This window comes from Pseudopipra pipra, chromosome 1, assembly GCF_036250125.1.
Source record: "Pseudopipra pipra isolate bDixPip1 chromosome 1, bDixPip1.hap1, whole genome shotgun sequence".
Taxonomy (NCBI): domain Eukaryota; kingdom Metazoa; phylum Chordata; class Aves; order Passeriformes; family Pipridae; genus Pseudopipra; species Pseudopipra pipra.
Genome location: NC_087549.1, coordinates 65,652,842 through 65,679,218, shown reverse-complemented (window position 1 = coordinate 65,679,218; position 26,377 = coordinate 65,652,842). Strand labels below are relative to the sequence as shown.

At 39.9% G+C, this 26,377-nt stretch overlaps 2 protein-coding genes and 1 long non-coding RNA gene across 5 annotated transcripts; 1 reads left to right on the top strand and 2 right to left on the bottom strand.

The window, feature by feature from the left end:
- The first annotated feature begins 112 nt into the window (after positions 1-112).
- On the top strand, positions 113-13,809 carry LOC135416626 (uncharacterized). Its single transcript, XR_010431628.1, has 3 exons — positions 113-199; positions 7,356-7,467; positions 13,342-13,809. It is a non-coding gene; the product is annotated as an uncharacterized LOC135416626 (long non-coding RNA).
- BAG1 (BAG cochaperone 1) lies at positions 762-15,921 on the bottom strand. 3 transcript variants are annotated; one of them, XM_064659883.1, is made up of 7 exons: positions 15,812-15,921; positions 11,923-12,051; positions 11,688-11,770; positions 10,873-10,986; positions 10,267-10,374; positions 6,306-6,368; positions 762-4,086 (listed from the first exon to the last, which is right to left on the bottom strand). In XM_064659883.1, the coding sequence occupies exons 1-7, from the start codon at positions 15,852-15,854 to the stop codon at positions 3,997-3,999; spliced, it is 630 nt and encodes a 209-aa protein (XP_064515953.1). In that variant the 5' UTR covers positions 15,855-15,921; the 3' UTR covers positions 762-3,996. The 3 variants fall into 3 exon arrangements, with proteins under 3 accessions (XP_064515953.1, XP_064515963.1, XP_064515971.1); XM_064659893.1 differs by lacking the exon at positions 15,812-15,921 and adding an exon at positions 13,326-13,416; XM_064659901.1 differs by lacking the exon at positions 10,873-10,986.
- A 248-nt stretch (positions 15,922-16,169) lies between these two features.
- On the bottom strand, positions 16,170-26,289 carry CHMP5 (charged multivesicular body protein 5). Its single transcript, XM_064659871.1, has 8 exons — positions 26,123-26,289; positions 21,485-21,589; positions 20,698-20,744; positions 19,033-19,126; positions 18,881-18,952; positions 17,750-17,858; positions 17,254-17,366; positions 16,170-16,767 (listed from the first exon to the last, which is right to left on the bottom strand). The coding sequence occupies exons 1-8, from the start codon at positions 26,189-26,191 to the stop codon at positions 16,717-16,719; spliced, it is 660 nt and encodes a 219-aa protein (XP_064515941.1). The 5' UTR covers positions 26,192-26,289; the 3' UTR covers positions 16,170-16,716.
- Between the last annotated feature and the right edge of the window lie 88 nt (positions 26,290-26,377).

Below are 26,377 nucleotides of genomic sequence, written 5' to 3'. Positions count from 1 at the left end.
GTGACGCGCCAGGGAGGCGCCGGCGGAGGAGGAGGAAGAGGAGGAGGAGGGTTGGATTCTCCGCCCTCGTCAGGCTGTTCGTCGGTTAGGCCTTTGGAGCGCCGTTAGCACTCGACAGACCCAGCAATGGAGCTGTGGGACGCGTCTCCGAATAAATTCCCTAAAACACATGCCCCCTCGCCTCCCGCCCCAACGCCCAGTAAGTAAAAAATAATAAACGGTACGTCCTGTACATCCAGATCCAGAAACCACAGAATGGGTCCGGTGGGAAGGGTGAGTCATCTGGTCCAACCTCCCTGTTTAGGCAGGGTCATCCTAGAGCACATTGCGCAGGATTGTGTCCGGACGGTTCTTGAGATCTCCAGTGAGGGAGACTCCACAGCCTCCTCTCTGGGCAACCTGTGCCAGACCCTCGGTGCACAACGTAGCTGTGAAAGGAAAAAGAAAAAACAAAACAAAACAAAACAAAACAAACAAACAAAAAAAAAAACCAAACAAACAAACAAAAAAAACACACACACAAAAAAAAACCCAAAACAAAACAAAACAAAACAAACCTACCACAAACCCCCACGGCTTTTCTTTAAGCTTTGGCTCACTGCCAATCCCAGGAACGTTCCAGGCCCTGGATCACTGCGCCCTTCAGAAGGCCCCCCCAACCCGGTGGCTGCTCCCAGTGCCAACACTGAGAGCATGTGCACCTTCCCCACTAAAACACAGCCCATCTACAGAATTTAGTGACCACAACATGACCAAGGACAGCAGAGAACTCTCCTTATTTTATTGTCACCTTTTCATTTATAATAGTAGATAGTACAATAAAGTAAGTTAACAAAAAAAATCTAGTGCCAAGTTCCACTCCAAACCATGAGTGTCCATTAGAAGTCAAAAATTGTTGCTCCAGGTTTACAGCGACATTAGAGGACTTGGTCACAGAGGATGCCACTAATTTTATGCTGTTTCCAGAGAGCAACCCGTCCCATGGCTCAAGACTCCACAGCTCCCTGAATGTTGGGTTTGGTTCATCTCACACCAGCCCGTGGGATCTGGGGAAGAAAACGGGCCAAGGGAGTGTGTAATTCAATTTCCATTTTCCTAAAAGACAAACCATTTTGCCCAGATGGCAAGTCCAAGATGTGTAAACACAGCCAGAGCAACACAGCAACTGGAGGAAGACAATGGGATAAGTGCAACTAAGGCAAAAGGGAGTAACTTCTGTTTTGACATGATCAGGGCAGGTGGCTGGGGTGAGGAAATGATTCAGTAGCAAAACAGGTATCACAGTACACCTGGACTACAGAATCATTGAGAATATAGCTTAAGCTTGCTTGAGATCTATATTTACAAATTCTAAAGAATATTTAAAATCTCTTCCTTCCCCTTTCTCCCACAATTGTAGTCTGCTGCACTTTTCAAAAGCATAGATGCTTGCTTTTACCGAAATTTAAGGCTATTATGACAAAAAAGTGTAAGACTCCTCTTCGAAAACTAAGTATAAAAGTCAATCCACTCTAGAATGTCTTAGATAACTCTAAGTACAACCATCTGTTTTCCAAAACAACTCATTTTTGTATTTGGAAGACAAAAAAATTTATACTGCAGAAGTTGGTCTTCATACACATTCTTTTGTCCTAGAAATCAGACACCAGGAGTTATCACTGTAAGGTAAGTTCAGCCCAGGACACCCACTCTCTGCGGAATACAGATGTGCTGGTGGGAGAGGTTCACCATCACTCTCTTTGCCTAAAAGTACCAGATCATCAAAAGATCTGCTACAGAACATCCTAAAATTAATTCACCTTGCTTTGAGACAGGCTGAGGATGTACTCACATAAGCACACCTCGAGAAGCAGCAGCTTCTGGGAAGAAGTGCTGGGAAGATGATGTCTGCCTGCAGCCTTAAGTGTTCTCGCCTGAGAGAAATACAAAGGAACAGCAGAAATGGACATAGTTCTAGCCATGACCACAGCTCCCAGTTCTCTTTGTGGGCACAAGAGGATTATTTTGCTTATTATACATGCACCTGTGAAAGCTCAATGCATTAGAGGACCTATAGCTGGGAGGGTGAGGATCCTTTCCATCACAGGAAAGTAGATGATTCTGCATTCCCTGAATTAGGCAAGTGTTGCTGGTGGTTTAAGAGTCAGCTGAATCTGGTCCAGAAGCAGCAACAGGCTAGGCAAGGCTTCACAAAAATGGCTACAACCAACGCTTCTTCCTCTTAACCCTAAAGTGCTGGGAAAAATGCAGCATGACCAAACTAGTAGCCTAGGATAAAACCTCCACAGTCCTACGATACCATTTCCTAACATAGATAAGGTTCCTAGGAGTTTAGACCACGAAATCCTCCACAGATGCTGATAAGAGAATTTCATAAGGAAAAAATACAAGCTTGAAATAACTGGTTAACAACATGGCAACACAAATCTTGGTATGGTCAACCAGCATTTTTAGAATAGTGACCCTTTCTAATGCAGGACTATCACTTCACTTGTCCAATGGCATTTTTCACTAAAAAGAAAATGCTCCTCCAATTACAAACATCAAAGACAATACTTTAATAATAACACTTTAGGCATTGTTTAAGTTTTATAACTTATTAGAAGTTAAGATCTTTTTACATACATTTCCTATTTTTATCTTGAAAGGACAGCTAACATTAAAACATATGGATAAGGGCTCACTACCTAAGGGCCATTTCTAAACATTCTCAGTCTGACTCATTTGGGATGAAAGAGCTTTATTTTCCCCACAGAAAGAGGCTCCTTACCAGTCACTACTTCACCAGCAGCTATGTGTATGACTGACCTACCAACCAGAAGCATCAGTGAAAAAACAACTCCTATTACAGTTGTGTTAGCTACAGGCGACCATCTACAGTATGGTCAGAGGCTCTGACCGTAGGCTACAGCCTCTGACCAACAACTGCAAAGTTGGCTGCACCCACTCAAAGTTCCTATCTCTGGCAAAAATCTTATTTTTCACCTAACAGAGAAGGTTAAGCACAGCACATATGACTGTGAGAATCAGACAAATGGCATTGCTAAAATAAAGCTGTGTCACTTTGCAATGTGTTATAAAAATTCACTGACTGCCTTAACATACTAGAAATAATCACTGCATTTTTCCATTAAATATAGCATCGTGAATTCAGTAAAATCAGAAAAAAGTATAAAAAACCCTTTCAAAATAGCTCCTTAATTATACCTTGCTTGAACTGAACCCTTGGTATTTGAGCAGCACGAGTAATCTCATTTCATTTCCCAACATATTTTAAGACAGAACACAAATAATAAAAATACAAATAATCTATAAAAACCACAGTACCTCAGAAATCTATGTAAAAAACATACATCTGTATCAAGGAGCTCGGTAACAACTTAAAGCACCACTCAAAATTAAGTACCATACATGTTACAGTACATTCCATTTATTATGACAATTTAAGGCTAAAATAGGTACAACTCCCTTATAGTCAAGCTTTCTTATATTTATAAATGCATACAAACATTAAGTAGATACAAATGCGTAGGGTTTTTTATTGCTCTGAACTGTCTACTAGAATGTTCAGCTTTCCCAGATGTTGTCTCAGTTTGCCTTTTTCAATCAAGCTGAAGTCCTACAACTGCAACTTATGGCACTTGTACAATTATACACCTTCTTTGATTTGAGCTGTAAATAAATTCAAAGATACATCAGACAAAATTGCCCATCATCAAAAACTTCATAACTTAGTTAACTAAACATTCATCCATAAGATACATAATTCATCACAAAGATTAGTTCTGCCATTCTTCAGGAAGGATTTTCTTTTCAAAATAATATTTCTAACCAAGCGGCAAACCAGCAAGAAATGATTGACTGGTACCAGTCTAACAGACTGGGTTTAAAAAAGAAAAAAAAAAACGGAAGCTGGATATGTGCTCCAAAACAAAGAGCAAACTTTTCTTCTTGCTCATAGAGCAATTATGTTTCCTAATTATGTAAGGCGATGCCTCATTCTGCCAATGCCAAATTCTTTGACTGTAGCTTGTCCATTTCTTGACCAATATTTCCTTCAATGGTATCACACTGGGCAAGAAAAACCTAAGAATAAGAAACAAACAAATGTCACTGGTTATGCAATTTAGCAATGGAAGGTGCCTCTTAAGAACAGAAAGTTCCTATCCTGAATCTGAAGATGCCAACTCAATAACCACCTTCCAGCTGTTTTGATAATAGCTTATTCACAACTGCATTTACCCAGAACCCAAAAGAAACATGACATTTGATAAGGCAACAGCATGGTTGCCCATCAGCACCAGTCCTGCCACAGAAGTACTTTCATAAACAATAATGAGAAACATAAAGGTTCAGACAAGTTAGTGCTTCATTCAGTTTGGAACATGACTTTTAAGCTCCTTTCCAAAACACATACTTCAGAGGCCAAGGGGTGGAAATGACAAACCTACTCAGTCAAATCTAAAATGAGCTTTCATTAAACCAAGACCTCTTCTATTTCTCTGGACTACAGGGCACCACTGAACCTTCATCTTTATCAGTAAGTAGCATTTAAGCCAATAAACGATTTTAGGCCAATCCTAAGGTAAGCAAGTACACTGCAGTTTCTGAGAAGATTCTTCCACTAGCTATTCAAGTCTTGCACTTGGTTTTGCTATGTCTGCACCAGACTCTAACAGTCAAACCAGATATTTCACATGATTTACATTAAAATGACACTAAGAAACCTCTTTCCCTCTAGAGCAGCAAACTGTTGTGCTAGGTGAGTGTTTCTCAACCATCGCACTGTTTTCAACCAATCCAATCCCTTGAGCCATCATCAACTTACATCATTAAGGACTTGAGGGATAAAAAATCAAGGTGATAACAACTGCTGCTGCTGGCTGCAAGTGTTTTATACTTATCTCCACATCCTAGAAGATATATGACTGCCAGCAATAGAAGGCAGTTAATAGCTCCCCCTTGCTTTCATGAATACTTAGGAGTAACAAGCATAACTTGCCACAGTTTTCTTGTTCGTGCTCTGGAAAAACAAACTGTTGTTGACTGCTCTGGTCTGCAACCCCTAAAGATTCTTCTGCAGTCCTCAAAGGGTTCGTGACCTACAGCTGTAGAACACTGTGCCTATAAAAGCACATCAGTAATTCTGATCTCTGCTCAATGGAGTATGTTTTATACTTTAACAGCAATTCTTATTCAAAGCCCCACTTATTTCTGCTGTAACTTCACCCAGGAGTGGAGGTCTAGTAGCTTGCCACAAAATTTATAGCCATCAGTCCATGCTGCCGTGGTTAGGCATAAGGAATCAAGAGCACGTTCAGAGCCCCATATAACACAGCTACTCCAGCAACCATCTTCATTCCAATTTGCATTGTCTGAACTTATCTCAGTAACTGAGTACAAATGCTTTGTCCCTAAAGCTTTAACTAAAACCATTTCTACTACAAAGTGCTTCTTCGTAGGCCCTCCTCTAAAATAGATGGCTGTTTTAAAAAACTTGTGAAACACCAATGTGAAGTACTTAATAAGGTTACAGTAAAAGACAGAATCTTTCAACTCCATATTTAAATGCCAGGTACTTACACAATTAATTTTTAGGAGTCTAACCTGGGAATAAAGCTAGGACAATACAAATAAAACCAGTAATACAAGTAGCATTAGCATTCATTTATGTAAATTTGACTGGAGGGGGCTGAATTCCAGTATTTATTAACAAACCTTCAGTTCAAGGTCTCTAAGCCAACAATGCCTAGGAATTTATAAGCATCACACAAAAGCAAAGCAACTTAACCCCTCGCCCCCAGCTGCTCTTCGGTACAGATTTTATTTTAAAGACCTACTCTCCATACAAAGTTGGTACATTGCAATAGAAGCTAAATTTTCCAAAGAACATCTCTGGCAAGGTCAGGAGTAGGTCAGCAGGAGTTACAGCTGACTGCATCCTTGTGCCCAGACCTCAGTCATTACTCCAATCCACCAAGATGCCAAAAAGAAGGAATGAACAATCCTGTTTTCCTTACTAGTTATTTAACATTATCACACAGCAAAAAGGCCAACCACTAATGTAAATGGCAAGCATTATCTGAAACCAGCATGAACAATGAAAATCCGTATTGTTGTATGCTGTTTTATAAAGTATTAAATACCTCTCAAAGGGAGGTCATAAGAAATATCAATGTCAGAACAAACACTGAGAAAATCTAAACAGCTCATTTTCACAAACTCTTGTGTACAAGTGCCCAGCATTAATGGGGAAAAAAAAAAAGGAAATAAACCGCCACCAAAAACAAACCAAGAAAACTCACCTGAACCCTCTTCACTAACCCCTTCTTTTTGAGTTTGCAATCACTGAAATTCTCTGGCAGATTCTGCAGTAAAATAAACAAACAAGTTGATGAAGCTTAATGGTGAAATTAACATATTAGCAAAAACTGAAATTATCAAAGAATCCTCTGAACAGGCATCCTGAATGCCATGCCTGCTTAGTGAGGATGATTACACAAGAAAGAATTTATAAGAAAAAGTAATAAAAAACATCAGGGATGAGGCATGCTGACTGCAAAAAAACAGAGCTAGCAAATTTACTGCTTGTCTTTAGGTAGCATACAGCAATAAACTACATAATACATTAACTCAATCACTTGCCATCATTAGAATGTATCATCAGTTATGCAGACATTGCCAGTCTGTTAAAGCTGTATATCTGATCATCTCTGCAATGTACTCATGGAAGGCAACAGATGTGAGGTGTTACACGCTGTCAGCTTTTAATTTAATTAAAATTGCATAATGTTCTGTACTCCTACCACCCAATATATTCATGTATTTCATCCTGGCAAATGTTACATGTTTTGTCCTTTTCAAGCTATGTGAAAGTGGAGTGTTGCTGGGGAATGGTGCTCAGGTTTATGATTTTTTTTAACAGTTAAAATATCCATACAGATGATTATCATTATGTTTACATGTTTATGTAAACATGTTTAGAAACATTGTGCTCTCACTGTTGAAAATGCGTACAATTCTTGGAGTTTCTCATTAGTACACCTTTTGTTTTCTAATCTAACTCCGGATTAAGAACAGAAGTTTCTTTATAGTACTGTTTCATTTCAGCAAAAAATGTGAGCCCCTCTGCATGGTTTAGAGACTATAAACTTTTCTAACAATCAAAAACCAAAAAAAAAGGTTCTCTTTTACTGTTCAGACAAATGGTTTCTAATCCTCCTGTTTGTTGGCCGTGCCACATGCGTTGTTGTGAGGCACTTCAGCTGGGCTGTCAGCTGTATGACCTTCCTAGAGGAATACTTCTTAAAGCCTTTGAGGTATTTCACTGGTGTTTCCCTCTTGATTCCTAACAGCAGGGTGTCTGGAGTAGAAAGCTACAACTTAGTTTTCACTACTGAAACTTGGTGGGACGAATCCATGACTGGAGTCATGAGATGGCATTGCAGGGAGGCTGGACAGCAGCAGGTAACATATTCAACTGTGGAGACCCGTGAGGGGGTCTCTCATGCTGTTGGTGTGTGTCCCTGAATCTTTCCTGGGGTGCCGACAGACTAATTAAAGGTGTGGAGACTCAGGAGGGAGTCCTTCTGTCTGCATGTCACCCTGAACAGGTTAGCTGAACCGCCCTCCAATCCACCCTGCTCAGTGAAGGGTCCCCATAACAGGACACTGCAGACACACTGGTTGGGCACAAGAGTCTTGGCTCACCTGGGGCAATGACAGATTAATCAAAGGGTTTGAGAAAATCTTCCCTTTCATGTGGTGATGCTCCTTGAGCTTTAGAAAACTTGTCCTCTGAAGCTTTAATTTTATGTTTATGATCCATGCTAAGGGATTGAAGGATTATACTAAGGAAAGCTTATCAAATGCTTATTGATCAAGATAAATTCAAAAGTTTAGTAGTAAGTTCTCATCTTATTGTATGTGGCAAAACTTCCCAGAAGTCTGGCAAATATTTGCTACAGGCACAATGATGGTTTTTCAGAATACTTCTTTCTTTTAATCCTTTAAATGTTAATTTGGTATAGATTTACCAGATGACAAGTATAGCAGGGACAAGGAGAAGTTAAGTTTCATCAGAACAGCACAGTAATTTAAGTTCTAAAGAAGAACTATAACCCAAAAAAATCCTCAAGAAAGGAGGATGGGCCACCAGAGCATAATTATGAGTCAGCAACACTATCAATGTCCTCACTCCTGATACATGCAGTTTGACAGATTTGTCATGAACTTATGTAAACAAAATCAGTGACTGGTATTTAAGAAGAGACAGCTTTTTTTTCAATTGTTAGAACAACCTGTTCTCTGTAATATTGTCTTTCTAGATTACAAATCTGCCATTTAATAAAAAAAACATAATGGGAACAAAGTAAACACTCAGATAGCAAAACTGATGACAGAGTTCCTGTAAATTGGAGCAGGCTCAACAAGTACATACTGCCATGACTATGAATTTCAATTTTCCTACTGATCTCAGAAAAACTTTATTTTCTTGAAAAAGCCTTTCAGTTATTTAAAAACCTGTGCCAGATGATCAAGTCAAGCATTTTCTGTGTTCTACTCACCGACATTTGTAATAAGTAGTGTATTTTGACTTTTACTCCTGGACCAAATGTTTTAACTGATGAAATAAATAGCATTTCTGGTAATGCACACACACAAATCTTCAACTGTTGAACAAGACTCAACTGTATTCCTCCTGAAGAAAACTCCAAAGAGCTATGGCTTATGGCACTGTCTGACTGTGTCACAGCATTAAAAATTTGTAAGATGTGCCTAACATCCCTCCACCTTTCCTATGGTGGAAGCAGTAGCTATTTAAACATGTTAAAATGTTTAAGTTACAGCTACCCTACTCAAAAGCATCCCTTCAAGACTTTTCTTTCACACTTCTGGCAGTGACGACATTGTATTTTTTTCTCTCACACTCCAATACTGTAGGACTACAAACTTACTTCTCCCCAAATCCCTTCTTTTAAATTTATAGCTGTTGAACACACACAGCCTAGCAAAACTGAGTATTAGTTCCAAACTCAGTGCCTCTAATTAACGAGCTTGCCTGCTAACAGTAAGAAACAATATGCAGGATTCCTCACCTCTGTAACCATCCAAATCTCATTTTGTATCAAGTTACTCAGTTTTGAGTGATCCAAATAACACACGAAAGCCAAAACACTTTAATGAGCTTTCAGAATGATTCTGCCAAAGAAAAAAACTAGAACATTTACATGTGAGCTTGCTAGAGTGTTCCACTTTTACAATGCATCATCCATTCTTCTCAGTCAGTCATATTTTTCTCCTTTTAATTTTTTAACATGCTGTTGATTGAATCAATAGCACCTCTACACGTTCAATAGCATTTAACAGATTTGTCTGAACTTTTGCTTTTAACTGGCTACCAGCTCTAAGATACAGACAAAACCCTTTCTGGAAGCTTTACACTTTACTGCTTTGCATTTCTGTTTACCACTTTTTACTTCAGTGGAACCCATTTATTGTTCCTAGATATACCTCATTACCATTCCCTATTGCTGCCTCCGTATATTGCACAACTGCAGTACAGTCAAATACTACCTCAGTTGGCTGGTGGCCTGTTCATCTGATCTGGTGTAATATCAGCACACTGAACACCTGCATTTTAAGATTCCACCCACCTACATCTGCAAGATTTCACAGAAGTCCAGTTTTCATGACAAACCCCACAGCCAGCTTTGTATATTAAAACAAATAAGTATGCACCTTCAGTCAGTGACAATGAAAACTCTCACATATTTCTTAAAAAAATGAGGTTTATCAATGTCATAGGCTCTTATACAACAAAGTAACAAACGTCTGTTACAAATTTTGAAGGACACTAATTATACTTAGTGGCTGCTCCCCTTTCACAAGAAACACCCTGGTTGTGACAATCTTCTATTTACCTCTGTACAAGTCCCTTATTCTCATCCAGCTCTCAGCTACTACACGATACAGGAAGACATATACTATACTCTGGAAATGTTAAGGTTATGATCCATTAATGACTGTAAAGCACTTGGATATAACCCCAGTACATTCCAAAGAAATAATCCAGTCCTCAATATGCAGACATCTCAGATAAAAGTAGTCAATCCACATGTGACTGACAAAATGAGCAAAGGAACTAACTAATTTTCAAAGCCAAACTAAAATTTCTAGTATGTTTAAATATCAAATAAATTATAAGATATTCTTAACAGCAAATTTCTGTTGGGATTTGACCCTCTTCTGTGGTTAGTTACTTACAATGGCATCGATCTGTTCCAGGGTCTTCATGAACTGCTCTGCAGTTCCTTTTATCCTCTTGTCCAGCTGTTTTAGTGCTTCTGCTTGGAGCTCCTTTGCTAAAAATCCCTGAGGAAGGAAAAACAAAATTATCCCATACCCTACAGAATACTCATCTTAGAAGATCTGCCAATCCACAACAGCAGAAAACATCATTTACTATTTGTGTAGTTTCAAGCATGGTAGGGACTTCAATCTCAATCTGTATTCTATCAGTCCTTGACATGGTAAATGTAAGATGTGCTAGGTTTACTTAAAAGATAAACAAGTAACAGATAACTTTGGACTTTAAGTGAATTCTTTAATGTTTTTCCAGATATAAAGAATATAATTTATCCCACATGGAACAAAATTTACCTTTTTCCAAAGAGTGCCATGTCTCTATTTTGCAAACTCATAAATGGCATTTGAAGTTCACTAAGAATTATACAGGACCCTTGGACAGTTAGGAGGGACAGCCTATTACTGACTATTCAAAACCTTTAAACTGTTTTGGTTGGGTTTTTTTAATACATATACCTACAGAATTGTTTTGCAAAGATATAAAGTGATACAAAACTGGCATACCTTCTGGATACTTGTGAACTCTTTATTAACTTCCTCTAACTTATTAGCTATTTGCTCCACTGACTTCTCCAAATCTTTTAACTTCTTTAATTCAGCCTCTTCTTCTGGACTATTCTGTGTATTCAAAAGTACAACATTCACAACTATGGAACAAGTGGATACACGATGCAGCTAAAAAGCAGCAGCAGTGGCGATACAGACATAAAGGCTTCTGTTGGTTTACATACTACACTGTGACTATCCTTTTCATATTTGAGAATATGTAAATTCTCATGAATAAGTTTCTTCCAAAGAAGAAGAGTAAGGTATATAAACACACTAAATGAAATTAAATTGAAGGAAAAAAGGAAAAGTGCAAACTTTTTTTTTTTCTTATTATTAACTTAGCATTTTTAAAGTAGAGGTAGCATTTACATCACAAGATTATTACCTTGTCCTCTACCTGACAAAGCCAGCCACAAGTCCTTTCACCAGAAATAACCCAGCAGACTCAGTAGCTACAGTTGGGGGAGGTTTTTTTTAAACCAGAAAAAAAAAGATGAGCAGATAAGGTCATCGGTGCACAGAAGGTTTATGAGCACTGACAATAGATTACGCAAAGTCTTGTCAATAACGTAAAGCAGAAGCCAGTCAATAATGTAATTTCAGAAATGTACAAACTGCAGTTATTTGCAGGGTAACATGAGATTGAATTCAATTTTGTGGATAGGTAACACAAAATTAGGTTAATGCTGTAACCTGTTTCTGTGTTCTGACTTACTGACAAAAATTACAATAATTTAAGGAAAAAAAAAAGGTCCAAAGGCAACACTTACCCTTTTCCCAATCAACATGACTTTGCAACCATTTTTAACGCCAAGTGCTGATAATGGTTGTTCCAGTTCTTTCAGAGACTTTCCTAAATGAAAAACGAAGAGAGAAAAAAAAACAGCTGAAGTACAGCTAGTGGCATAAGAATGTCTTTTTGAAGACATTCAAAACATTGACACTTGAAAGCGACTAAGATGAAATCTTATCATCTATAAGAAATGTTGCAGATTTATAAGTTACCTTTGTATATCAGTTTCTGAAAGGGAACTGGAACTCCAGTGACTTGTTCAATAAGTACAGCCATGTCTTGTAGTGTAGGTTCACCGTCTTCTTGTTGAGAAGCAACCTGAATACTGTGTTTTTCGTTGCCTAACAGAAAAACAGAGTAACAGTAATACCTAGAAATACCTAGGAAACATTACAGAAAACCCATTTCTAATATTTATTTCCATTAATGCAAAAAGTTCTCAAACCACTGATTCTCATGTACAATCATAATTTTCAATCTTTCCTCTTGGAGTGACTGACCTGAGTTGAAAGTTTTGGTTTACACTGTAATAATCTGAAGAGTTCGATTGGGTGTATTTTACTGGCATAATGCTCCCGCTAAATATTACTCCCTATCTCTTTTTTAAGAATACAGATAGTCTCCAGACATTCCACAAGCTGAAGCATGAAAGCCCCCACCTTAGTGATGTATCCCATTTCCCACTTGTAGGAACTTTTAATAGCATGAGTCTTGGTATCTGAGACAATTTATCAGTTCCTTTGCTCCCCACTCCTCATACGTGAGAAACAAGCAATCAATGTCTACCCTGTGTTGCCTCCACACCAATTAGACAGAATTCTCACAGTCCAAAAACTACTCCCCACTACTACTGATAAGTAGCCTTAACCACTTTGAGAAGTCCCAGCTTATCTGTCACAATCCACTTATGGAGCATCCTATTCAGACTCCCTAAGATCACTTGCATGCAGTAAGGAGGAAGTTCTTAGGAAAAAAGGAGTATGCCTATTAATCTCTGCTTTGCAACAGACCCTTTCTATAACCCTCTGTTCCCATGCATTTAAGATCTGTCAATCTGAAAGCACCCACAGGAATCAACCATCACTGGCTGCATGGGAAATCAAGACAGGCATTTTTTACTCTGCAGGAAGAGAAAAGTCCTGAGCAAATACCAGAAATAAAACTATTCTCATGCCACTAATTTTAAGTGCATGTATCTTTGATAAAGAAGATTAATATTAATATTGATATTAAAATACTCCAGCCTCCCACAGTCACGTGAAAAGTGACACTCTGGTCTCAAAAACTTTAAAGCTCTAACAATACTTGTTAATTCTAAGACATTTTTAAGCTTAAAATTACATTATGCCCCCCTCACTGAAGCATTTTCCATAAACAGAACTTCCCGATTTGTTGTGGAAAAAAAAATCCCACAAAGCACAATCTCAAATATTTCAAACAGTTGTTTTGATATACAACTGCTTTGCATAAGGGCTCTCCCTATGAGCAGTTGAGAAAAAAAACAAAAACAAGCATTAACTGAGGAAAAGAACAGATGAAGCCTGTCTAACTAGAGAACCGGTTTAATTAGAAATTATAAGTACCACTTTGGGCAGACTGTAAAAAAAAAAATTACTGTAAATTCACAACAGAGGTCCTCAGTGGAGCAGAGATCCACCTGCAGCCTGTGGAGGAGACACACACCAGAGCAGGTGAATGCCCTATGGCCGCTTTGGGAAGCCTGCACTGGAGCTGGCTACTGGCAGGACCTGTGGCTCTCTGAAGAGAGGAGCCCACGCTGGAGCTGATTTGCTGGCAAGGCTTGTGACTCTGTGGGGAACCCACACTGGAGCAGCCTGTTCCTGAAGGACTGCAATCACTGGGAGGGACCGATACGCTGGAGCAAGGGAAGAGTGTGAGGAAGAAGGAGAAGCAGAGACAGAGTGTGATGAACTGACCACAGCCTCCCTTCCCCTGCACTGCTCAGGGGGTAGGAGTTAAAGAATTTGGGACGAAAGCAAAGCCCAAGAAGAAGGGAGGGGTGGAGGAAGGTGAGTTTTTCTCTTTTAGTTCTCATTATTGTACTCTGATTTGAATGTTAATAAACTACGTTTCCCCAAGTCGGGTCTGTTTTGTCCGTGACAGTACCTGGTAAGTGATATCCCCCTGCCTTTATCTCAGCCCACCAGCCCTTCCTTGTATTTTCTCTCCCCTGCCCGGCTGAGGAGGGGAGTGACAGAGTGGCTTTGGTGGGCACCTGGCATCCAGCCAGGGTCAACCCTCCATAGTTGCAGATTCTGAAGTGATGCATGTGGGTCTACTGCTGTTCTGTTTCTCAACCCTAATTTGCATCTTTCCCCACTTTCACTCATGCATGCAAAACTTTACTAAAAACATTTGTGCAAAGTGTTAAACCAGCATCTGACAGCAGCAGGTGTAAATCAGCCAGCTGAAGCCCAAGGTGAACAATGGCTTCTATTTGCTATTTATTAATAATAAAGTAATTACCAGGTAAGAAAAAACAGGAAAGATGAAAACATTCTCACATAAGATGACTGATGGCAAAGAGCAAGATGTTGGAATTATAAATATGTCAATATCATTAAGTTATTGACATCTTTGCAAATGAAAACCCCCCAGACCAAATGGAGCTCTCTGAAGGCATCAACGAGCACATGAATAATGACAATTCAAACATATTATTCCACAAAGTTCTTCACCAAAGATTCTTAAATAAAACTACCAGGTGATAAAGAAAACATTTTAACAAAATAATGTAACAATTTCAAAACATGAATGAGCAAGCAGAAATAAACTCTAAAGATAGAAAGAATATCACCAGCACGGTGCAAAAGGAACACAGGCTGAATTTATTATTCGATAATTTAAAAAAATCTAGTAAAAAAATTAACAAGTTTTGCTAACAAAAATGAGCAGAATACCTTGCTGATTTAATACCTTACTATCCTCTTCAGTCCTCCTACTGTCTCACTTCACCAAAATTTAACCATGGTATTTCCATACTGTGGAGTCAGGGCTATTCTCACCTCTTCACACTAACTTTTTATATTTTTTTGCAGATATAAGACCATCTTCCCTTCCACCTCCTTCTCCCTCCTCATATTTCTTTTTTTGAGGGAAAAAACCTCAAGCCGGCCTTTGAGTGATCCATTCCACCAGGTCAGCACCCATCTGTCATACTGAAGAAACCACACTCTCTGTTGCAGTCTTGCAGCCCACTAGCTGCGAACATCCAAGTATTTTTCAACAAAGAAGAAGAAAACCTATCAGGTAGCACCTGCCTTTAACATGCAGTGCTGACTTCAGCAATACATTGCATCTAAATGAAGATTACTACCGAACAATAGAATCACAGAATGGGTCAGGCTGGAAGGGACCACAGTGGGTCAAGCTGGTCCAACCTCCCTGCTCCAGCAGGGCCATCCTAGAGCAGATGGGACAGGATTGTGTCCAGATAACTTCTGAATATCTTCAGAAAAGACCACTGCACAGCCTCTCTGGGCAATCTGTTCCAGTCCTCAGTCACACCCACAGTAAAGAAGTTCTTCCTCGTATGCAGGTGGAACTTCCTGTGCATCAGTTTCTGCCCATTGCCTCTTGTCCTATTGCCTGGCACCACCGAGAAGAGCCCGGATCCATCCTGTTGGCATCCCGCCTTTACACATTCATACACATTGACAAGGTCCCCTCTCAGTTGTCTCTCCTCGGGGCCGAACAGGCCCAGCTCCCTCAGCTTTTCCCCGTAAGAGAGATGCTCCAGCTCCTCCATCATCCCCGTTGCCCCCCACCGACCCCAGCTCTGCGCTCCCTGGCAAAGGCCGCCCTGTCCCCTGCTCCCACTATCCCCCCTCACAGCAGGTCTACGCCTGCGATCCAGCCGGAGAGAGACACTTGGAAGCGGTGGCCAGCAAGGAGCGAAACCTTATGGCAGCAGCCGGGATGGAGAGCGGGCCGAGCGGGGCCGAGCCAGCTCCGGCCGCTCCCCGCTTCGCCGGGGCAGCCGCGGCCCGCCCGCCCCGCCCTCCACACCGAAACAGCCGGCCGGAGCCCCCGCCGCCGCCGCCGAGCCCCCCGGCCGCTCCCCTGTCCCGGGGCTCTTACTGTAAGTGACGGTGACGGTCACCGGCGCTCCGGGCGCCGCCATCTCACCCCGGCACAGGGAAGCGTCTGCGGCACCTCCCGGGGCGCGCCCGTAGCACGTCACTTCCGCACCAGGAAAACGGGAATGCCGCCTTCCCGGTGCGCTGTTATTGCTTTCCCCCCCCAAGCAGCAAGGGTACGGCCGGGGCAACCCTGCCGTAAACGGGACGGGTTTTATTTGCCACCCTAGATGCTTCTGGGATCAGATCCAGACCCCGCCTCTGGCAAATCCTGTGCTCGTGCCACACACTGCGCTGATAACCTGCCCCCGCCCCGTCTGAAAGACCAAATCAGTTACCAAAAACACCACACAGAGGGATCTGCTAATCTACGTGGTTTTATGTCTCCATAGAATACATAAAGTTAACGACGACCCGATTCGGTACAGTTTTCTGAAAGGTTACAAGTACAATCGCATAAAAGTCTCGAGACTGCAGTAGTTTAAAAATTGCGTTGAGTTCTTTTATCAAATAAGCATAGTAATAAGGGAGCTATTTTACAGAGAGTAAGCAGCAACGTACAGTCTTAGTCTCAAGAAAGAGAAACATAATACAAAGTCAAAATAAACCTCAGCTATCAACAGCCACCACTACTCTTCACGTTTTACTCTGTCCATTAGACACGGAAATCAAAACCTGTAAGACTGACTGCTTCCACCGAAGGGAATTGTGATGAGTTTTCCATTAACAGAAAAGTCAGTAGCAGAACAACTTTCTTCAAAGAAAGAACACCACCAGCCATTCATATTGCATTCTAGGATGTAGTGATATTAAGGTTACACTGGAAGGACAAGCTCTCCAGGATTTAAAAAAAAAAAACCAATTTGTAAAGTATAGTTCATTATATCCATTGTGCTTTTGAAACATTTATGTTGCAGGGATCTTTGGCAATCCAAATTCATCCACCAATACACCATCCTGTAAGAAAGAAGAAGAATGGGTTAACAACGCTCTACCAACCAGAACGTTTCACAAATGTTTCCTTACCATTTCTATAAAGTTTCTATATCTGCACTTGTCACTGTGTGACAGCTGGAATCAAACTGTACTTCCTCCATATGGAGCTCTATTAAAGCCCCAAAAGCAAACATAGAGAAGACTTTCTTACGGTTTTAAGAATAACTATTACTAGAGTTGTAACGGTACACTTAAATTATACTTGCAGTCTGAAAATGTTTGATAGGAATTACAAAATGCCATTTTAGTTATTTTCTTTAAATATAATTAAGAGCATTCCTGTACCTTTATTCTGTCGTATGTAGTATTCAAAATACATAAAACATTAAGCACACTTTTTTGTTCAAAATATTAATGGTCCCAGATATAAAGTAACCAACACAAATGTGATTAATTCAAAACAAACAAACAAAAATGTAATTCACTTTTAAAAAGCAAAGGACTCACTTTGTTTTTTGTGTCTGTAGGAGTGACCTCTGGGATTGCTGGTGCAGATGCGGCTTCATCTAAGTAGGAATTGTCTTCATCAGCTAAAAGCTCATCACCTAACGCATCCAGTTCTGAAAGTGAATTATGCTGGTTGAAAAGTTATGCAAGGAATTCCTTTTGCAAAAGAAAAGCTGCTCTTACAAGGAAACACGGTTCATACTGAATGCTTACATTCAGACTTATTTAGCATTAGTCATCGGTCAGAAATACACACACACATACACACTAGAGAGAACCTCTTTCCCTGCCCTGCAGCATTCCATTGGTGAGTACCTCATGTTTGTCTCATGCTCTTGTTACTGCTCTTAAAGGAAATGCAGATTTAATGTTTAAAAAAAACAATTTTTAAAAAATACATTTAAAGCATTTGACTTATCAAATTAAACCTCACTGTATGACAGTATGATGATTTTTACATTTAGGAATATAAAAAATCATCCTCTCCTTTCCTCACCTGCTTCCAAATCATCTTCATCAATATCTGGTGTTCCATAGCTACGACTCAGTGCCTCCTGGACTTCATTGGCTTCTTCCATCATATCCTCCAACTGATCTTGTATGTCCTGAAGCAACAATCAATTTCAATTGGTCCATATTTAATCAAATTCTGTTTAGTAATTCCAGCATACAAAGCACTCAATTCTTTTAATGCATAAACCATTTTTTTGAAGCAGGATTAATACAAGTCAAGGCACATGCATTCAGTGCTAATGTGGCTTTAACTACTATTAAAATTATAATGTATGAGATAGAAAAAGAGGAACCTTGAAACATCTCTGCAAAATCCTTTTGTTTGAAGTATTCTTCAGGGAAAACTAAAAACCTCTAATAAATTAGCCAGTCCACCATTATCTTGAAAAGCAGAAAAGGTATGAAATCTAGACAAATTAAATCTACCATCTGGAAAATAAGCACTAAGCTAAGTTGTGCCACAGCAAAATTTAGAAGATACTTTAGCACACTTATGGGCACTGTACTTGGGTGCAAGCAAGGAGACAATAGTTGCCTAAAGGTTTACAATGCACGCCACATAACTGCATAGGAAAGAGAACTTGAAGGAATTCAGCACTGGCACTGGATAAGAGCTTAAGTGCAGCATTTTTGAAATTATATTTAATGATCTTATCAGGGGGTTTATACATTGTCTGAAGTCAGGGCCAGGCCTTGCTGATTTCTTGAAATTACATTTTTTTGTTTGATTGGTGTTTTTTTGCTTTTAGGTTTTGTTCTTTTTAATCAGGCACTTTCTTAAACTGGGGGAGTAAAGGACTAATCTGCATGGGGGAAAAAAAAAAGGACAAAAAAAGCCATAGCAGGAAGTATCCACTACATTTATGCTGAAGTGCAGAGAAGAGGAAGGGAGAGAAGGGAAAGTTCAAAGATTAGCTCAGCAAGGAAACAATAATCAGTACAATAAGGCCAACAACTGATTACGCAGTACCAGAAAAATCAGGAAGGAATTATGATGGTGGTCTCATAAAAAAAGCCAACTAAAATAGTCAGCTTACCTTCAAGTCAATAGTCCATTCACCACTATTTCAGTACATTATTTCTGTTCTTTAATCATTTAACTATAGAAGCTCACCTCAATTTGATCAATCTTGACTTGCTTGTACGCTTTCTTCATTTCTTTCACCCCCAGTTTCATTGCATCCACCTAAAAGAGAGTCAGACCACATGCTTGTATCTGATGTAGCACACACAAATTAAACAAGTGTGAGATTCATAAACTGGTACCGTTGTCTTTGTATCCTTCAGTGCCTGAATAGTGTAATTAGCTTGTTCCATATTAAAAGACTGCTGTGACAGATTATCCCTCTGTTGTTCATACCTGTTAAAAACAATACAAATAATGGCTTTAAAACACCACACTAATTATTACACAAACATTCTTAATTTTTTTTTGAAAATTGAAAAATCAGCAGAAGTAGTCTAAACATAGGAACAGATTTGGGGTGTTTTTCATTTATTATAAACAACTGCAGAATAAACAGCTTCATAAGAATCTAGCCATTATGCATTTCTGTTTATTTGAAGCTGACAAAGCTATTCCTGAACTAAGCTTCTGTTTTAACTGACAGCAACACCAAATTTGCCTAGGAGTAGGTGAGCATATAGGAGGAGTTTAATCACCATAAGCTTGACATGCATGCCATGCTCACTAATGCTCTAAGCAGAATGGAAGAGTTGCCAGGTTATCCAAACCACGATGGCTCTGCACTGGAGCTTTGCAGGGCAAGGAGGAGGGGGAGGATAGGGTACCAAAAGGAAACCATTAAGGCTAACCAAAAACAAAAGGGAGATTTTAAAAATCAAGAAACCATTCTTCTCCAAGGTAAACTTGTATTAAATCAAGAATGTAAACTACGTCAAGTTAAGCAAAAGAACAAAAGCATAAAAATGAACAATGAGTCCTTCAAACATCCAAAGTGGGAGGTCTGCAAGGCAAGGATGATCCAAATACAAAATCTTCTGGACAACTAATAGCTAAATGCATTACTGTTCAACAAGAGGGAAAAGAGATGACTGAGGGATATGACAATAGCCTCTTATGAGGGGCCTGGTAACTGTAAATAGAGGAACAACTAACAAGGAGATTAACAGACAGCACAGTCAAAATACAGAAAAAAAAAAAAAAACATAAACCACAAAATCAAGCCCTCCTCACAACATCTAACTAAACTATTGCATTCCTTGCCATATGATATTTTGGATGGTAAGAGTTCACAAATACTTAACAAGTAATTGAGTAAATCTATAAAGGTACAATTTATCTGAAGGACATGAAATACAAGATGACACAAGCTTTGGCTTTGGCTCAGATAGCATCTAAGATTTGCAGTTCATGGACTGTACGATATTGCAATGAAACATTCACGAATACTTGCTTTGTTCTGACATCTTTTCTTTGGATCTGTTCAAGATACTTTTCAAGACAGTATACTAGACAAGACCAGAGCACATGATCACCCAGCCTGTCCATTTTGGTTTATTTGCATAAACACAGTTACCTTCGCTACATCTGCTCAAGTCCTCAAGTCCTCTCTGTCCCCAGAGAACAGGTAAATTTCCAATAAACCAGAGCAAGGTCTTCAAGTACACAATTTACAGTAACCAATTAATGATATAAAATGAGGCAATCTCTCAGAATGTTTAGGAGCCAAACACAGCTACACTAATGAGCAGATTTCAGTCACCTTGTACCAATATAAATTTATAGACTGACATTTAAATGCTGATGCAAAATCTGTAAGAAGATGCTTCTGAAAGGCTTGTTCTTTAAGGGCATTTTTCTTTAAAGAATGCTCAGAAGAGTACTGGAAAGAGAGATGAAAGTGTGCCACCCCTCCTTAAAGAAAAAAGGCTTTTATTAATCACAAGCTGAGAAAGGCTTCAACTTACATTCGCTTCTGCTTTAACACTCTCAGTGCTTTCTGCTTTACTGTATTCTGAAAGACACAATATTGTTACATTACAAAAAATAACTGACTTTACACTTGATTATACTGTTTAAACCTAATGCATTAGATTTATGTTTTCTAAAAGATTCCTCAGTTACTAGTGCCAGGAGTTTAGCAATAGTCACATTCAGCGTTTGTCCTGCATTAATGATTAACCAAACAGGTGAGTACACGAAGCTTCTAATAGAAAATACTTTCAATTCCAGGCTTTTGAATTATGTTTTCAATAAAAAGAATACAAAATCAAGCTTAGTCCATCCGAGCCATCTTTCATTAACACATTTTAATGGTCAGCATCAAGTAATACTGCAACAAGTGCTTTAACAATACTGTTTATATCAGATATGTTTATTATTGGATACATCTTGTATTGTAAATCCATCCCCTTTAAAAATGGCTTGTCCTGCTCCCTTTAGGCATAGTGCAGACCTTTTGGTTTTGGCTGATGAACAAAACAGACTCTCTGTCAGACTTAATTAATACAAGGAACAAGGCAAGCAAGTCACTTCTGACTGAGGAATTACATGACACTTTAGAAGAAATAAAAACCAATGAAAACACTGTTCAAAGACACATGTCTAATAAAAATAATCTTGCAGAATCTTATATCTCATCTGCAGGGCAAGATGCATTTCTAAGAACCCGATGAACTGGCTAAATCACTCCACTACATGACATGAAGTGTGAGTCACATCCTCTCATGCTTAAACCCCACAGAAGATTCTTACCTTTGCAGGTCCCTCTCTCATCTTCTTCATTTGATCCTTATACTTCACTAGTTCTGCATCAAGCCTGGCGATTTTCTTGTCAATTGACTCTGCTCTGCTATCCACCTTTAATATATGATGGGGAAAACAAACAAAACAACTTTCATTAAGGTTTTATTCAGGTATTGGACAACAAAATGAACAGCCTCAGTTTCAATATGTTTCTAACTGAATTGTTTCTTCGCTCAGTGGTTTTATAAACAAGTGAAGTCTAGATTTTGCAGAGAATCCAAAACCAGAATCAAGTGAAACAACTTGTACAAGGAGCACAAGAAGCAACACACTTGAGGTTACAGGAAGCTCTGCTATTGTAACATGTTCTCATCATTTCGAGATGCTCCCTTGCAAACCCACTCAAGTCATGTCTCCATGCAACAATTTCTAATAACAACACAGTGCCAGGGACTAAACTGGAATGGAAAAATGTATAAGTGTACCGTGGTAGCAGATCAGGGGGTGATGCAAAAGTGAAAGGTGCATGTTCAGCAAGGCTTGGGGTTTATTTTTGGTGGGCAGAGAACATTAATCCTTCAGAATGATATCTGGATTACAGGTTACATCTAAGAAGCCCAGACTTAAACAGTTTTTCAAAGGTGCCTAACTGCTTTGTCAGAGAGAGATGCTGTTCCCATCAGTTCCCACAAAGGGTCCCAGGACACAGCACTTTGACCTGGTAGCTACTCTGAATTCTTACTGTGCTTTTGCTCTAAATCCCAACAGTAGTTTCATAGCTCAGTAAGAGACCCCCAGCAGCCAACCCTAACAGCCCTGGTGCAATGCATACCACAGGGCTGTCATTAGGGAAATATTTTAATCCTTCACCATAAGAGGGTTAAAGATGACAATTACATAACCGAGAATGGGTATAGGTAATTCGAACAGCATACACAAATTCATAAAAAGCCTTCTTAACATGAACTGACTATCACAGCATTTCTCTGGAAACAACAGGATAAAGCTTATTCACTTCTCATTCCAAGGAGCCCCTCTAGGGATTAGAATACAATGACATTCCAATTATAGCAGGAGACATCAGTGCAAATTTACAATTCTGACTTGCTAATGCTGTGGCTAAGCACATACAATTATGTGGATTTTCATTCTGGTGTTTCAATGACCCTTCAAAAACTGTGCTCTGTGACAGCAACATGCATTTGCCAGAGGCATCCTGAGTGGAACGTTTGATATGATCCCTTCACACAAGATAGTGAAGTGCCTGGGCACAGCTGGCATTGAAAAATTTGTATTAAGCTTTCTATTATGCCAAATATTTTACTAATAGCAAGAAAGAGAGATATTAGTGATTTTAAGACTCTTCTATGTTCAAAGCATAGCACCTCCTCAAGATCTTCATCAGCTAAATGCATCTTTGAGGTCAGCCTCCATAGGGGAAAAACAGTTATTTGGTTTATTATATAATGATTCTTTTAAGAAGTACTAGCAGGAAACCGAGAGAGAGCCTCCTACATCGATTAACTACATAAAAATTTCCCACACACATTACATGGGACCTCAGCTTTTAAAAATGAGACTGGACAGAAGAGGGGAGAATGGATCTAATCTATCCTGAAGAAAATGACACTGTGTATTAGGACTTGAACAGTTGCTGTATACGATTCACAAATAAGGCACACCCAGGTATATTTCATTGCTACATATTAGAAGGGTCCCAATCTACACAAAAGAAAGTGACCCTGAATTTTAACACTGTTGTCACAACTTTTGTTCCTATGTTTTCTGTTTACTACTCTGAAAAACCCTAGGTTTGGAGTGTTTTTTTCAAAGAAGAAAAAGTAAAAACACTACTAATGCCACACTTCCTGATGCATCCTTCCTCCTACTGGTCTCGTGATAACTTTGAGTCATCTGACTGTGCCCTGACAGCAAGCATAAAAAATCCTGCCATTAAGTGCAATGAATTTCAGATATCTAAACTTGCCTACACAGGAAAAAACATCCAAAACACAGGCATGATTACTGCCTAAGAGTTGTCCACATTTTTACCAAATGTTAACTATGAATATAAATTGTTAGTCACCACATACAAAATTTCCTAACTGCCATTTAATGGCTAATTACCACTGAAGTAGCATGGTAAGAGATTTCCCAAAATAATTTGACTCTTTCAAAAGGTAGAGCAAAATGTGTCTAAGACAGAAAATACCACAGAACTGACATTACTTGAGCCTCCAAACTGCCAAAGTTAACATGGTAAAGAAACAGTGCACGTTTTTTAATATCTCAAACAACTCTCTTCAACAATAATTCACATGTAATTTAAGAAAAAAAATCCAATCATATCTGTAGTTCTTTAGCAGAAGCTATACTAGAGACTTCACTATAGTGAAAATGAACTGAAAATACAGCAAGTCTTTCACAAATCAGGTAGATTACTGCATATAACTTGGCACAAAAAGTTAATTCATAAGCTTCAAACTTGTAAAAGGAAGCATATTACCCACGTTTACTAGTATACAGAGATGTCTTAAATTTTAATTTCGTCCACAGAAATTGAGAGGATCGAAACAGGGTGGTTTATAGACTTCCTGTGATGACACACCCTTAACAGGTATGTTTGCAGCCAGCCCTTCATCTTTCAACAGCTGACCAACACAGGCTCTTGATTTCATGTTTTAAAAACCACCCTGTAACTCATCACTGGTTGTCAAAGTCATCACATACCTAAAATAAACCTAAAACTCTACTTTTCAGTTAACCTGCTGTCTTGCATAGTCAAATTTTCAGACAATGCAATTACAAACAACAAGAAGATCAAAACTGCATTCAGCAGATTTTGGAAAAAATCCTAAAATTTACAGCTGTTTAAATTACACTTTGATGAATCCAAAAAATCCAGTGGGATTGACCAAGCTGTTTAGTAGAAGACAAACTGCAGGCATATCTAAATTGTCTTTTGATTTGCTACAACATTAGAAAACAGACATTAACTTGGAACTGGCAAAATCAGCATGAAAAATCTAACAGACTAATATAGGAGTTGGTGGTTGTGAGGAAAACAAAGTCTCCTGGTCTTCAGCTGATACTGCCAAAATGACAAATTTAAGTATTAACAGCAGTATCTCAGATGTATTTTGGAGTTCAAGCCGTCCAACAAAGTGTTTACTGGCAACAATGGGAAAGCTAATTCTGATTTTCAATCAGATAGTTTATTCATTGTTCTAACTAAACATACTTGGACTTATGTTTGGGCTTAATACTGCTAAAAAGCAATACAGATTCTCTGCCAGTAAAATAAGGTACCAGAAAAACACTATGACCACTTCTCTCCCTGTACCACCCAGTGGCATACACAAGAAGCCAATGTATAGGCTTGTGTAGGTAGCACTGACAAATATTAATTAGCTATTTTACTTAGAGAGTCTCTTCACTGGGTAGCAAAATAAATCTTCTGTGAGGAAAACTGTGATTTTCCACAGAAGGTTTTGTTGTCAGGTTCCAGTGACAATGCTTAATTAACATCCATTTATACCCCCACCATTACTGATCTTTCACTGGACTTGTTAACTACTGAGACAAATACGACCTCTGTGTTCTTTTTTAACCTTTTAAAAGTAGTTTACAACAGAAGGAGCTGCAAAAACATCCTACGGTTTTCTTCAAAAGCTTTAAAGTCAAAAAAAGACTATGAAGTTACAAGACAAATCTTCTTAAAATTTCTCCTTAATCTTCTTTTCAGGCAGGCCAAGATTACAACAGTTATAAAGTGTTCTGCCGTGCGTTTCCTCATCATTTCTTACTTGGTTATCTTGACCTTGTTTATCTGTCCATCTGCACACACCTTTGGCAGCAACCCTACAGCAATCCTACTCACCAAAAGAGACAGAACACTCTTCATTAGAAGAATTCATCACAAGAGGGAATTGCCCTTCCACCCTCCCACCTTCTGTATTGGACAGAGAGGATGGTTTTCTTGCTCCTGCCCCTGCCTTGCCACAACTTGGCATGGCAGGAGTTAGCTACTGGAATCAGAGGAGGGAAGTCCTCAGATGGCAATACTGAAAATATCCATGAGGATGTCAAGAGAGCCATGCCTTACATGCACATCATGTGCAACTGCTTATGGGATGTGCTCCTACGCACGGGAAAAAAACCACAGGCATAGGTGTATATACATACAAAGGTACACGCCAGTGTACAGGCACAGGTTCATGCTAAAATACATGTATGTATGTGTATATATATATATATATATATATATGTATATACAAACGCGCTGCACCAAAACATAGCCGTGTATCTGTGCACACTGAAGGACACTGTTCAAGGCCAGGCGGGACAAGGGTCCGAGCCTCCAACTGAAGGTGTCCCTGCCTACGGCGGGGGTTTGGAACTGGATGATCTTCAAGGTCCCTTCCAACCGACCCCATTCTGAGGTCCTACGACACACACACATCTCCCAGGGACACACAGGCAGTGTCCACGCCAGCCGTGTCCCCACACACCCAGACACCCCTGTGCACAGGTGCCGTCACACGGCCCCCCCCCCCCGCCGCTCCCGCCCCTCCCGAGGCGGCGGCCGGGCCGCGCAGCGCCCAGGCGGCTCCGGCCCCTGCCGAGTGCCCCGGGGCGGGCACTCACCGTCCCGATGCAGTCGGTGAGGCTGGGCGGGGGCGCCTTCGGCTTCGCCTTGCCGAAGAAGCGGTTCATGGCGGCGGTGCCTCGGAGTCGCTCCCGGTCCCAGCAGCGGCAGCAGCGGCGGCAACAGCGTTCCCACCGACCCGGAACCTCACGGCCGGCTCCACCCCGCGGAAGAAGGGCCGCGGGAAGCAGGAAGCGCTCTCCCGGCGGCGCATCCCTGAGCTCCCGCCCCCCTCCGCTGGGTGCCGGTGGCCC